The sequence below is a fragment of the Neoarius graeffei genome, chromosome 3, assembly GCF_027579695.1.
Source record: "Neoarius graeffei isolate fNeoGra1 chromosome 3, fNeoGra1.pri, whole genome shotgun sequence".
Classification (NCBI taxonomy): domain Eukaryota; kingdom Metazoa; phylum Chordata; class Actinopteri; order Siluriformes; family Ariidae; genus Neoarius; species Neoarius graeffei.
The window spans coordinates 21,420,054-21,433,596 of record NC_083571.1 but is presented as its reverse complement, the minus strand read 5'-3'; the positions used below and the strand labels follow the sequence as shown (position 1 = coordinate 21,433,596).

The 13,543-nt window shown below is 42.0% G+C and overlaps 1 protein-coding gene across 6 annotated transcripts in view; it reads right to left on the bottom strand.

The window, feature by feature from the left end:
- The window catches only part of lmbrd1 (LMBR1 domain containing 1), a 254,422-nt gene that overhangs the window by 148,783 nt on the left and 92,096 nt on the right, over window positions 1-13,543 (bottom strand). For all 6 annotated transcript variants that reach the window (XR_009654288.1, XM_060916476.1, XM_060916479.1 and 3 more), the window contains exon 6: window positions 4,448-4,536. Coding sequence is in view for 5 of the 6 variants with exons in the window: in XM_060916476.1 (XP_060772459.1) it covers window positions 4,448-4,536 (89 nt within the window). In the remaining variant the exon portion in view is untranslated. The remainder of the gene's footprint in view (window positions 1-4,447; window positions 4,537-13,543) is intronic.

Genomic DNA, 13,543 nt, shown 5'->3' with positions numbered 1-13,543 from the left:
CCAGTGTCTAATGTCCTTCACATATTCCTCAATTCTATTAAGTTGGTGTCTCTCATCAGGTTTTGCAGAAGCGTACAACTGTGTGTCATCAGCATAAAAGTGGAAACTAATACAATGTTTACGAATAACATCACCCAGAAGTAACATATATAAAGAAAAAAAGCAGTGGACACAAGACAGAACCTTGTGGAACACCAAACTTTACTTCAATATGTCTAGAAAAATCACCATTTACATCAACATACTGATAGCGATCAGTTAAAAAAAGACCTGAGCCAGGAGAGTTCCCTTAACTCCCACAACATTTTCTAGTCTATCCAGAAGAATGGAATGATCAATGGTATCAAATGCTGCACTAAGGTCAAGCAACACAAGTAGCGAGACACAGCCCTGATCAGACGCCAACAGTAGGTCGTTTACTACTTTAACCAGTGCTGTCTCTGTGCTATGATGAGGTCTAAATCCTAACAGATACATTTCATGGATGTTATTCCTATGCAAATATAAGCATAACTGCTGTGCCACAGCTTTTTCAAGGATCTTGGAGATAAAGGGGAGGTTTGATATTGGCCGATAATTGGACAGTTGACAGGGATCAAGGTCAGATTTTTTAATCAGGGGTTTGATAACTGCTAGTTTAAAGGATTTGGGTACATAGCCAATCGTAAGAGAAGAATTTGTTATTTTTTAGAAGCGGTTCAATTTCAGGTATTATCTGTTTGAATAGACATGTAGGTAAGGGATCTAGTACACAAGTTGAGGCTTTTGATGCCGAGATTAATGAAAGTAATTCAGTTTCTCTAAGGAGAGTAAAACATTCTAATTGCTGATCTGATCCAGTTATATTGTTAACTACAGGGTCACTTACATTGTCTGACCTTAAATTAGTAGTTTGAATTGTGTGTCAGATGTTCTCACAATTTTGTCATGAAAAAAAAAATCATGAAGTCGTTGCTACTACATACTACAGGTGTGCATGTGTCTATAATGGACTTATTCCTGGTTAATTTTGCTACGGTATTAAATAGGAATCTAGGATTATTTTTATTATCTTCTATTAGGGAGGAGAGATATGTTGATCTAGCAGCATTAAGAGCTTTTCTATACTTCAGGAAGCTCTCCTTCCATGCTAATTTGAACACTACCAATTTTGTTTGACGCCATTTACGTTCCAATTTTTGAGTGGTCTGTTTTAATGTGCGAGTGTCATCATTATACCAGGGTGCTAATTTTTTTTTTTGTCTCTGACCATTTTCCATTTAAGAGGAGCTACATTATCTAAAAGATGGCAGAACATTGACTCTAAGCATTCAGTTGCCTGGATCAAGTTCTGCAGGGACTGACAATGACCCAAATCAAAGTTAATAACTCTGGGAGATCATTTATAAAGCTCTGTGCAGTAGTTGACATGAATGCATGTTTAATACAGCAAACGTGGTGAGGTGCATATATTATTACTCAGACATATTTTGATGTTGAGGGTAAAACAGCTGTATAGAGGCTTTGCACCATCACGTGACCCCACAGCAACGGTAACTAGGGCGCCATGACAGGGGCACACTTGTAGTGCTCCATTCAGCCAAGTTAGTTATTGATCAGTATGGGAAGGTTTTGCTGTGTGTTTGGACATAGAAATCATTTTGAATGAAACAAAAGACATCAGATTTTTTAAGTTACCAAAAGTAACAAATCATTAGATGGAAAAAAACTAGAGAGATTTCTCAACATGGGGGGGGGGGGGACGGACACATTTCAGCAGGACTCAGTGTCAAACAGAGAGGTCAAAAACCCTATGGTATGCTCACTTCATTTCCACGAAGGTAAGAATTTAAAAATTATAATAATAATAATAATAATAATAATAATAATAATAATAATGCCATCCTTAAAAAAAAATCCATTTCCTGTCCACCGGGTGAGCAAAAAAATTCAGTCGGGAGGGAGGGATTTTTTTTTTTTATTATATATGGATGGATAAGAAATTGCAATGCTGTGTTTGCTTTTTCTTTCAGTACTTTTTTATTACAAAAGCAGACATTTAATACAATATGACAGTTTAATCAACTGAAACTTGTACAAAAACTGTAAGTTAGCATTTTAAATGCTGACTGCAACATTTGCAAAACTTTTACAAAGGTACTTAAAATGTCCGACACACGGACTTTTCGTAGTTCTAAATCAACCGTTAGGCCTAGTTCGGATGAAATTACACTATTAAAATGATCACTGAATGATTTGTTTTTCTGAATCTTTACTATTTTGTTGTTCGCTAGAATACCATTTTGCGATTTCACACTGAAGCAAATGTTTGAAAACTCCGGATCTCCTTCCTTCATGGTGGCTGCCATTTTTTTGTGCTGCACGGCGCATGCGCAGAGCTGATTCGACAGGGCTTTCCACAAGCGCCGGCTGCGGCCACACAATTAAGTCCAGCCGGCTACTTTAATGACTATTTTTGTAGTCCACAGGCTCTAAATATTAATTTTCGATTTTAATAAAATTAAATGTTTATCTAACGGACTGACAATAATGTCAAACTGAACCGCACTCATTTAAGTTGTGATTCGCGCTGTTTGTACCGATAATAACCACAAATTCCCCACCGACTCGATCAGGGGAGAGTAACTCATCCGCGACCCCGACATGCGGTGTGCACGCGCACTCGGCAGAGGCAGTAGTGTGCGCGCGCACTCGGCGGAGGCAGTATGAGCCTTAGTGGAAAGCCCTGGGAATGCGTAAATGTCAAGTTCAAGTTTAGATTTACGAGCCCGAAAAAAATGTCGAAAAACCAGCGTTAAAAAAAAAAATAAATAAATTCACCCGCACAAACGGCACTCACCCAGCCGGTGGACCGGAAACAGAACATCTTTTAATAATGGCCTAATAATAATTTATTTCACAATGACAGCAAGGTGCTCATTCTTATCCGGTGAAGTGAACATGAGCAACAAATACAGCTGCTCTGCAGAGCCGCTTTCACCAAGGCGCATTTACATTCAGGGATCCTTTGGGGCATGTTGTACACACGCTTGGGACACATTATGGGAAACACATTATGGGAAACACCCGATACTGATTTGAGCGCAATCAGCAAATTCTTTTCAGAGAAACTTTGCATACCTGACAGAGTACTTGCAGCAGTAGATGGGTCTAAGTGCAGAAAGTGTTTATTAGCAGGCGTGATATTTACAAAAACAAAACAGGCGAAACCGAAAGCAGAGCATCATAAACATGGCGAGAAACAAATGTGACCGTGATAATGATAATACTTCACAAAGCCTCTGTGTCCTTATATCCACATACGAATTGCGCTCAAATCAGTATCAGGTGTTTCCCATAACGACTGAGTCCCAAGCACACGCACAATGTGCGCCAAAGAATCCCCGAATGTAAATGCATCTTGGTGAAAGAGGCTCTGCAGAGCCACTGTGTTGTTGCTCATGTTCACTTCACTGGATAAAAATGAGCACCTTGCTGTTGTGAAAATTTTTATTTTGGAATTCTTACACCTTTGTGGAAATGAAGTGAGCATACTATAGGGTTTTTGACCTCTCTGTTCAACAGTGAATCCCGCTGAATTCCCCCCCCCCCAATTTTCCCCTTCGACGTTTAGAAATTTCTCTATTTTTTACTTTTGGTAAATTAAAAAAAACCTGATGTCTGTTTCGTTCAAAATGATTTGCATGTCCAAAAACGCAGCAAAAACTTCCCATACCGATCAATAACAACTAACTCAGCTGAATGGAGCACTGCAAGCGCATCCCCTGTCATGGCACCCTAGTTACCATTGCTATGGGGTCACATGACGGTACAAAGCCTCTACTACTGTGTAGTGACCCAACAAGTACACATAAAGGAGCTTTGTGTTCTCTTGCAGTTGTTGTAATACATGACATATTAAGGTAGTGCATCTGTGACAAATATCAGCATTTCCCAAATGCAAATGGTGTTGAAGGGATTGATGGGACAGCCATCTAAACAACCACATACACAACATCCATTTCTCAATATTCATGAATCAAAACAAATGGACTTGTATGATTTAAAAGAAAAAATGTGGACAAACAAAAATAGCAGTCCTTTCATGCAAATTCTGATGCCTAGATCCTGCTGACACTAACATCAACAGTATGGACAGCTTTCTCCACTTGCTGACAGAGGGTCCAGGCATAACTATGGGACTTGCTGACATTTATTAAGCCAAATGTCACTGCCAACCCAATGTACCACTGATGTCATTTTCCTAATCTAATCTTGACAGCAATCACTTTTCAGTCAGGCCTGACAGCGCAAAAAAAAAAAAAAAAAAGTGAGTAGAGCTGTTGTAGTAGAGGTTTATTGGATATTGAAACTAAACTCTGTGGTTAAGGATGCATTGAGCTGAACAGCTACTTTGATACGATATGAAATGGTCACTTTTAAGGTCATTTAAATCGATGATGCTTACTGCTGCTGCCCAGCTCCTTGAACAGGTACTGCAGCTTGTCCCATTGGGTAGAGTTCTGCTTGGGTGGAGGCAGCAATGGTGCAAAGGCCCTGTGATGAACAAGATCAGCAACAATTCAGTCATCAGAAATTCTGACATTTAAATTGCAACTTATCAAAATGCTCCTGCTGTAAATTAACAATATTACTTCAATCATACTTAAGTATTTCCAGGTAGTTGAAGCATATATGTAATATACAAAAATTGCCAGTTTATTTACTTTATTAGGTATAGTGAATACAAAAAGTCTACACTCCCCTGTTTTTTTCGGGTGTAAATAATAATAATAATAATAATAATAATAATAATAATAATGATGAACCAAGATAAATCATGTCAGATCTTTTGCCACCTTTAATGTGATACAGCAACCAACAACATTCAAGTGAAAAACAACCATTTTCAGGGGAAAAGGCTTAAAAACCTTACAATAAACTGGTTGCACAAGTGTGTATGCCCTTTAATTAATACTTTGTTAAAGTACCTTTTGCTTGTAATCCAGCACCCAGTCATCCTAATTTCTCAATTGGATTGCACTCTCCCTTGTAACAAATCCTCCAGATCTATCACACTGCAAGGGGATCTCCTGTACACAGCCATCTTCAAATTATTCTGTGTGTTTTCAATACAATATAAACCTGGGCATTCACTGGGCCATTCCAAAACAATTTTTCTTCTGAAGTCATTCCTTTGTTGACTTAGATTTGTGCTTTGGGTGATCATCACACCTAGAAGGTGAGAATTTTCTTCATCTTAGGCCATCTAACAGAGGTCTACAGGTTTTGTGCCAAAATAAACTGGCATTTGGAACTATCCATGATTCCCTCTATCTTGACTAAAGCCACAATCCCAGCTCATGAGAAGCAGCCTCATAGCATGATCCAGCCACTCATCATGCTTCACTGCGGGTGTTGAACTCTGGATGATGAGGTGTGTTGTTTTTGTGACAAATATATCTTTTAGAATTATTCCTAAAAGGTCTACCTTGGTCTCATTAGACTATTACACATTTTACCAAATTGTGAGACAAAATTTTGGTGGCACTAGAAGTTTCTATTTTTGCTGTGAGAAACAGTTTTTCATCTAGCCACCCTACTCCATAGCCCAGACATGTCAAAAATGAGATTTGTCTCACATGCAGGGAGTGAGCAGTACTTGCCAGATATTCCTGCAGTTCCTTTAATTTTGTCATAGGTCTCTTGGCAGCATGTCTTGCCATAAGTCTCAACATATCTCTGATACGTTTTTGTCTTCTCCTTTTGTCAATTTTGGAAGGATATCCTGCTTTTCTGTAAAGCTGCTTTGCGACAATGTTTATTGTTAAAAGCGCTAAACAAATAAACTTGACTTGACTTTTGGGAACGTCACTGTGGTGACATTTCTCCACTTCTTGAAGATGGTCTTCACTATATTCCATAGTACATCCAATGTTTTGGAATTTCTTTTGGACCCTCTTCTAATTGATACCTTTCTACATTGAGACCAATATATGCTTTGTAAGCTCTTTGAGGACCAAGTTGGCTGAAACCAAGATGATGTCAAGAAAATCTAAAGAAAAAGCTAGTCTTTATTTGTACTGCATCAGAATCACTTTGTTGATGACAAGTCTATTATGATAACTTTTGAACATGAGATTGAATGCAATTGGTTAATTCTGAGAATAGTCACATACCTCATTATAGAAGAATAGTGTTATAGTACTTGAGACCAGTCTTGGTGTCAAGACCAGTCTCAAGACCACTTTTTAAAGGTCTTGGTCTCATCTCGGAATCGACCATATTTTTCACCCTGTCTTGTCTCAGTCTCAGACATGGAGGACTCTGGATTTTATTTCAAGACTGCTCAAGACCACAACTGCAGGGATTTCACGAAATTTCCTACACACACACTGATTTATCTGTTAACATCATTACTGTGACTAGATGTAAAATTTCCTGCTTCAGATGCAACCAACAACATGACTCTGCTAATTCTAAATTTTCATTATTGTTGATGGCTGTCACCCCACCCCATCCCCCTTCACACCCACTGGCCGGGTCCTGGTCTTGACTCGGACTTGCCTTGCTTTGATCTTGGTCTTGATTTGGTCTCTACCCCTCCAAGACTTGGTCTGGTCTCGGTCTCGATACTCTTTGGTCTTCGTCAGGACATGGTCCCGATTTAGATGGTTCTGACTACAACACTATAGAAGGATGTGCAGTTATGCAAGCAAGGTTGTGATTTTTTTTTTCCCCTGAAACGTTTTTCACTTGAATTTTGCTGGTTGCTATAGTATCACATTAAAGGTGGAAAAAGATCTGATATGACTTGACTTTTTTTTTAAAAACATCACAAAAACCTTTAATTTTAACAGGGGTGTGTAGTTTTTTATATTCAATATACATCAGTAACACAAAAATATGGAAAAGATCAAGCCACCACTTGAGTGATCTAACCTTAGACCAGACCAGTTAAGCCATCACAATACAACCATATTTAAACTCTGCCACCAATGGTCCTAGCCACGCCAGACTTGACAGGCATATCCCTGTCCCTGAGACCTTTCGAACGAGCCCAGGATCAGCCCAATCTGATGTCAGGAGCGACCGCGGAAAGCTTTAACATGAGCCGTAGCTCCAGTCGCTCACGTGCGCAGGGATTTAAAATATTCATGATGTGGCCACCGAAGATCCTAGCCCCGCCAAAATTTACAGGTACTCCCCTCTCCCAGAGTGGCATAATAATAATAATAATAATAATAATAATAAACAGTATTCACTGTTTTTCTTGCACGATGGAGTTGAACTAGTGTTTTCGGGTTGACAGTATCCGATTGATCCAGTCAGTTGATTAAGAGTTCAGTTTACATGAAACTTTGCAGTCCAGTATTATGTTAAGTGCCAAACTGCCAGTCAGTGGTTATGTTACTATGTGCATTTTTTTGTTCATAATAAGAATGACAGTCATAGTCATATGCTTTGGAGAATGTAGATTTATATTTTAATACAGCGTTTATTTTCTAAGTTCTTGTCCAGCAGATTTTAGTCTGAATGTCAAATGATATGATCATGTGTAGTTTTAGGTCATTGTAAAAGTCAGTTTGTTACAAAGTTACTTGGAATCTTGTACTCAGAATTTTAACTCTTATGTAATAATAGTTGCATTGTTAATTATGAAATTTCTTACAAACTTACGCTAAACATAGTATTAAAAAAAAAAAGCCTTGTGCCAGGCCCCGCCTTTAGGAGAGTGTAAAAAAGGGGAAACAAAGGATCTATAGTTTAAACTAGTCTCGACTAGGCCTAAAACCCAACTTCTACTCAACCCTGAGCTACTCCTGAAATCCCAATGTTGAGAAGTGTAGTACGATGGAGGGAGTTAAAAAAAGAGAGAGAGAGAGAGAGAGAGAGAGAGAGAGAGAGAGAGAGAGAGAGAGAGAGAGAGAGCATGCACAATCTAACTAAATACAGATAGTAAACAAAGTAAATCAAATAACACACGATCCAAGATTTTCATGTGAATCAAAATGCGTACATTTAAACCATGAATGAATTCAAATAAACACTTCACATTAACAATTGCCCAGATGCCAGCCTTACTTGAGATTGCTCGTTTGGCAACTGAAAGTGCACTGTATGTTATCCAAAGACAGTGCGGAGCGCAGGTCCAGGGAGAAAACAGCTCTGTTCCTTTTACAGCTCGTCAGCTGAAGAGCTTTGGTGTCCCATTGGTCGTCCGATGATCTGGAAGGAATCTTGTTTGTAGTTCGTCGACGTTGAGAAAGGAAAGAGGGATCTGGTCGCCTTTTCTCTTTAAAATACTACGTGGGCTGCAGTAACTAACCGGTTCAGTTATTATTGCAACTATGCGAAGATCAAATACATTGAACTTAGGCTAAAGGTCCAGTATCAATAGCTCATTCTTTGTCCTTTGTTCTTCTATAGCACAGATGCAACAGCCTCTCTTTCACGCGTGGAAACCCACTGCCAGAGAGAAAGAATTTCAATTTCGCCGCAGGTTTTAAGCACAGTTGTGACATCACTGTATTTGGTATCCGGTATCATCTCTGTATCCAATACCATTACAGGAAGTCAGAAGAATGGGCGGAGATAGAACATGGCATCGAGTGCAGGGACTGGTGTGTTCAATGTTGTACAGTGAAAGGGGGAAGATGGTTACTATGGTTACGGCATGGCAGCCCCCCTACACTAGCATTTAGTCAATTTTCTTAATTACCCAATAACAAGGTCAGTAATGCAGTACTGAACCTGGGATTATAAGTTTAATTATCAAAACAGCCTTGTAAACATGCAACATTTTTTTTATTTATATATATATATATATATATATATATATATATATATATATATATATATATATATATATATAAATAAATAAATAAAACACACAGTGGGGCAAAAAAGTATTTAGTCAATCACCAATTGTGCAAGTTCTCCCACTTAAAAAGATGAGAGAGGCCTGTAATTTTCATCATAGGTACACTTCAACTATGAGAGATAGAATGGGGGGAAAGAATCCAGGAAATCACATTGTAGGATTTTTAATCAATTAATTGGTAAGTTCCTCGGTAAAATAAGTATTTGGTCACCTATAAACAAGCAAGATTTCTGGCTCTCACAGACCTGTAACAACTTCTTTAAGAGGCTCCTCTGTCCTCCACTCGTTACCTGTATTAATGGCACCTGTTTGAACTCGTTATCAGTATAAAAGACACCTGTCCACAACCTCAAACAGTCACACTCCAAACTCCACTATGGCCAAAACCAAAGAGCTGTCAAAGGACACCAGAAGCAAAATTGTAGACCCGCACCAGGCTGGGAAGACTGAATCTGCAATAGGTAAGCAGCTTGGTGTGAAGAAATCAACTGTGGGAGCAATTATTAGAAAGTGGAAGACATACAAGACCACTGGTAATCTCCCTCGATCTGGGGCTCCACGCAAGATCTCACCCCGTGGGGTCAAAATGATCACAAGAACGGTGAGCAAAAATCCCAGAACCACACGGGGGGGACCTAGTGAATGACCTGCAGAGAGCTGGGACCAAAGTAACAAAGGCTACCATCAGTAACACACTACGCCGCCAGGGACTCAAATCCTGCAGTGCCAGACGTGTGCCCCTGCTTAAGCCAGTACATGTCCAGGCCCATCTGAAGTTTGCTAGAGAGCATGTGGATGATCCAGAAGAGGATTTGGAGAATGTCATATGGTCAGATGAAACCAAAATAGAACTTTCTGGTAAAAACTCAACTTGTGTTTGGAGGAGAAAGAATGCTGAGTTGCATCCAAAGAACACCATACCTACTGTGAAGCATGGGGGTGGAAACAACATGCTTTGGGGCTGTTTTTCTGCAAAGGGACCAGGACGACTGATCCGTGTAAAGGAAAGAATGAATGAGGCCATGTATCATGAGATTTTGAGTGAAAACCTCCTTCCATCAGCAAGGGCATTGAAGATGAAACGTGGCTGGGTCTTTCAGCATGACAATGATCCCAAACACACCGCCCGGGCAACGAAGGAGTGGCTTCGTAAGAAGCATTTCCAGGTCCTGGAGTGGCATAGCCAATCTCCAGATCTCAACCCCATAGAAAATCTTTGGAGGGAGTTGAAAGTCCGTGTTGCCCAGCGACAGCCCCAAAACATCACTGCTCTAGAGGAGATCTGCATGGAGGAATGGGCCAAAATACCAGCAACAATGTGTGAAAACCTTGTGAAGACTTACAGAAAACGTTTGACCACTGTCATTGACAACAAAGGGTATATAAAGTATTGAGATGAACTTTTGTTATTGACCAAATACTTATTTTCCACCATAATTTGCAAATAAATTCTTTAAAGATCAGACAATGTGATTTTCTGGATTTTTTTTTCTCATTTTGTCTCTCATAGTTGAGGTATACCTATGATGAAAATTACAGGCCTCTCTCATCCTTTTAAGTGGGAGAACTTGCACAATTGGTGACTGACTAAATACTTTTTTGCCCCACTGTGTGTATATATATATATATATAAAGAAATTTTAAGCAGCATGTGAACCTTGGAGGTATTTTAGCCCATTCTTCCAGACAGAACAGCTTCAACTCTGGGATGTTGGTGGGTTTCCTCACATGAACTGCTCGCTTCAGGTCCTTCCATAACATTTCGATTGGACTTAAGGTCAGGACTTTGACTTGGCCATTCCAAAACATTAACTTTATTCTTCAACCATTCTTTGATGGAACGACTTGTGTGCTTAGGGTCGTTGTCTTGCTGCATGACCCACCTTCTCTTGAGATTCAGTTCATGGACAGATATCCTGACATTTTCCTTTAGAATGGTATAATTTAGAATTCATTGTTCCATCAAATGATGGCAAGCCGTCCTGACCCAGATGCAGCAAAACCACCCCCATGTTTCACAGATGGGATAAGGTTCTTATGCTGGAATGCAGTGTTTTTCTTTCTCCAAACATAATGCTTCTCATTTAAACCAAAAAGTTCTATTTTGGTCTCATCTGTCCACAAAACATTTTTCCAATAGCCTTCTGGCTTGTCCACATGATCTTTAGCAAACTGCAGACGAGCAGCAATGTTCTTTTTGGAGAGCAGTGGCAAACCTTGCAACCCTGCCATGCACACCATTGTTGTTCAGTGTTCTCCTGATGGTGGACTCATGAACATTAGCCAATGTGAGAGAGGCCTTCAGTTGCTTAGAAGTTACCCTGGGGTCCTTTGTAACCTCGCTGACTATTACACACCTTGCTCTTAGGCCAAGTTTACATTAGACCGTATCTGTCGTTTTCTTCGCGGATGCACTGTCCGTTTACATTAAAATGCCTGGAAACACCGGGAAACGGGAATCCGCCAGGGTCCACGTATTCAATCCAGATCGTGTCTGGTCCGGTGCTGTGTAAACACTGAGGATACGCTGTGCTGAGCTCTAGCTGGTGTCGTCATTGGACAACGTCACTGTGACATCCACCTTCCTGATTCGCTGGCGTTGGTCATGTGACGCGACTGCTGAAAAACGGCGCGGACTTCCGCCTTGTATCACCTTTCATTAAAGAGTATAAAAGTATGAAAATACTGCAAATACTGATGCAAATACTGCCCATTGTGTAGTTATGATTGTCTTTAGGCTTGCCATCCTTCCACTTGCAAGTGGTAAGTGACGCGCATGCCCGATATGCACTAGGATCACACACAAAGCGGCTCAGTCCCGAATCACTGGTCGTGCGCTTCACTCGCGTGCTCTGAGCTGCACAGGGCCGGAGTGCGCACCCTCCAGAGGGCACTCGCTGTTCAGGGCGGAGTGATTTGAAGCGCAGGATGCCTGCGGAGCCGAGCGTATCCGTGTATTGGCGTTGCTGTGTGCACGCGAATCATGTATTGGCGTTGCTGTGTGCACGCTAATCGTTTTAAAAACGTTAATCTGATGATCCACTGATACGGTCTAATGTAAACCCCACCTTAGAGTGATCTTTGTTGGTCGACCTTTCCTGGGGAGGGTAACAATGGTCTTGAATTTCCTTCATTTGTACACAATGTGTCTGTGGATTGGTGGAGTCCAAACTCTCTAGAGATGGTTTTGTAACCTTTTCCAGCCTGATGAGCATCAACAGTGCTTTTTCTGAGGTCCTCAGAAATCATCTTTGTTCATGGCATGATACACTTCCACAAACGTGTTGTGAAGATCAGACTTTGATAGATCCCTGTTCTTTAAATAAAACAGGGTGCCTACTCACACCTGATCATCATCCCATTGATTGAAAACACCTGACTCTAATTTCACCTTCAAATTAACTGCCAATTCTAGAGGTTCACATACTTGTGCCACTCACAGGTATGTAATATTGGATCATTTTCCTCAAGAAATAAATTACCAAGTATAATTTTGTCTCATTTGGACCCCTATGGAGAAAAAATCCAGGACCGTGACGTCGCCCGGTAGGACGCAGCCGGGGCCCCACCCTGGAGCCAGGCCCGGGGTTGGGGCTCGTATGCGAGCGCTTGGTGGTCGGGCCTTTGCCCATGGGGCCCGGCCGGGCTCAGCCCGAAGAGGCGACGTGGGCCCGACCTCCTGTGGGTTCACCACCCACAGAGGTAGCAGTAGGGGTTTGGTGCAGTGTGGATTGGGTGGCAGTCGAAGGCAGGGGCCTCGACGACCTGACCCCCGGACACAGCGGCTGGCTGTTGGGACATGGAATGTCACTTCGCTGGGGGGGAAGGAGCCTGAGCTTGTGCGGGAGGTTGAGAGGTACCGGCTAGAGATAGTCGGGCTCACCTCCACGCACAGCTTGGGCTCTGGAACCCAGCTCCTCGAGAGGGGCTGGACTTTCCACTTCTCTGGAGTCGCCCATGGGGAGCGGCGGCGGGCTGGTGTGGGCTTCCTTATAGCTCCCCAGCTCAGCCGCCATGTGTTGGAGTTTACCCCAGTGAACGAGAGGGTCGCCTCTCTGCGCCTTCGGATTGGGGAGAGGGCTCTTGCTGTTGTTTGTGCCTACGGGCCAAATAGCAGTATAGAGTATCCGGCCTTCTTGGAGTCCCTGGGAGAGGTACTGAGGGGTGCTCAGACTGGGGACTCCATTGTGCTACTGGGGGACTTCAATGCTCACGTGGGCGATGACAGTGACACCTGGAGGGGCGTGGTTGGGAGGAACGGCCTCCCCGATCTGAACCCGAGTGGTGTTTTGTTATTGGACTTCTGTGCTAGTCACAGTTTGTCCATAACGAACACCATGTTCGAGCATAGGGGTGTCCATAAGTGCACGTGGCACCAGGACACCTTAGGTCGGAGGTCGATGATCGACTTTGTAGTCGTGTCATCTGATCTCCGACCCTATGTCTTGGACACTCGGGTGAAGAGAGGGGCTGAGTTGTCAACTGATCACCACCTGGTGGTGAGTTGGATCCGCTGGCGGAGGAGGAAGCTGGACAGACCTGGCAGGCCCAAACGTATGGTGAGGGTCTGCTGGGAACGTCTGGCCGAGCACTCTGTTGGGGAGGTCTTTAACTCCCACCTCCGGGAGAGCTTTTCCCAGCTTCCGAGGGAGGCGGGGGACATTGAGTCTGAGTGGACCA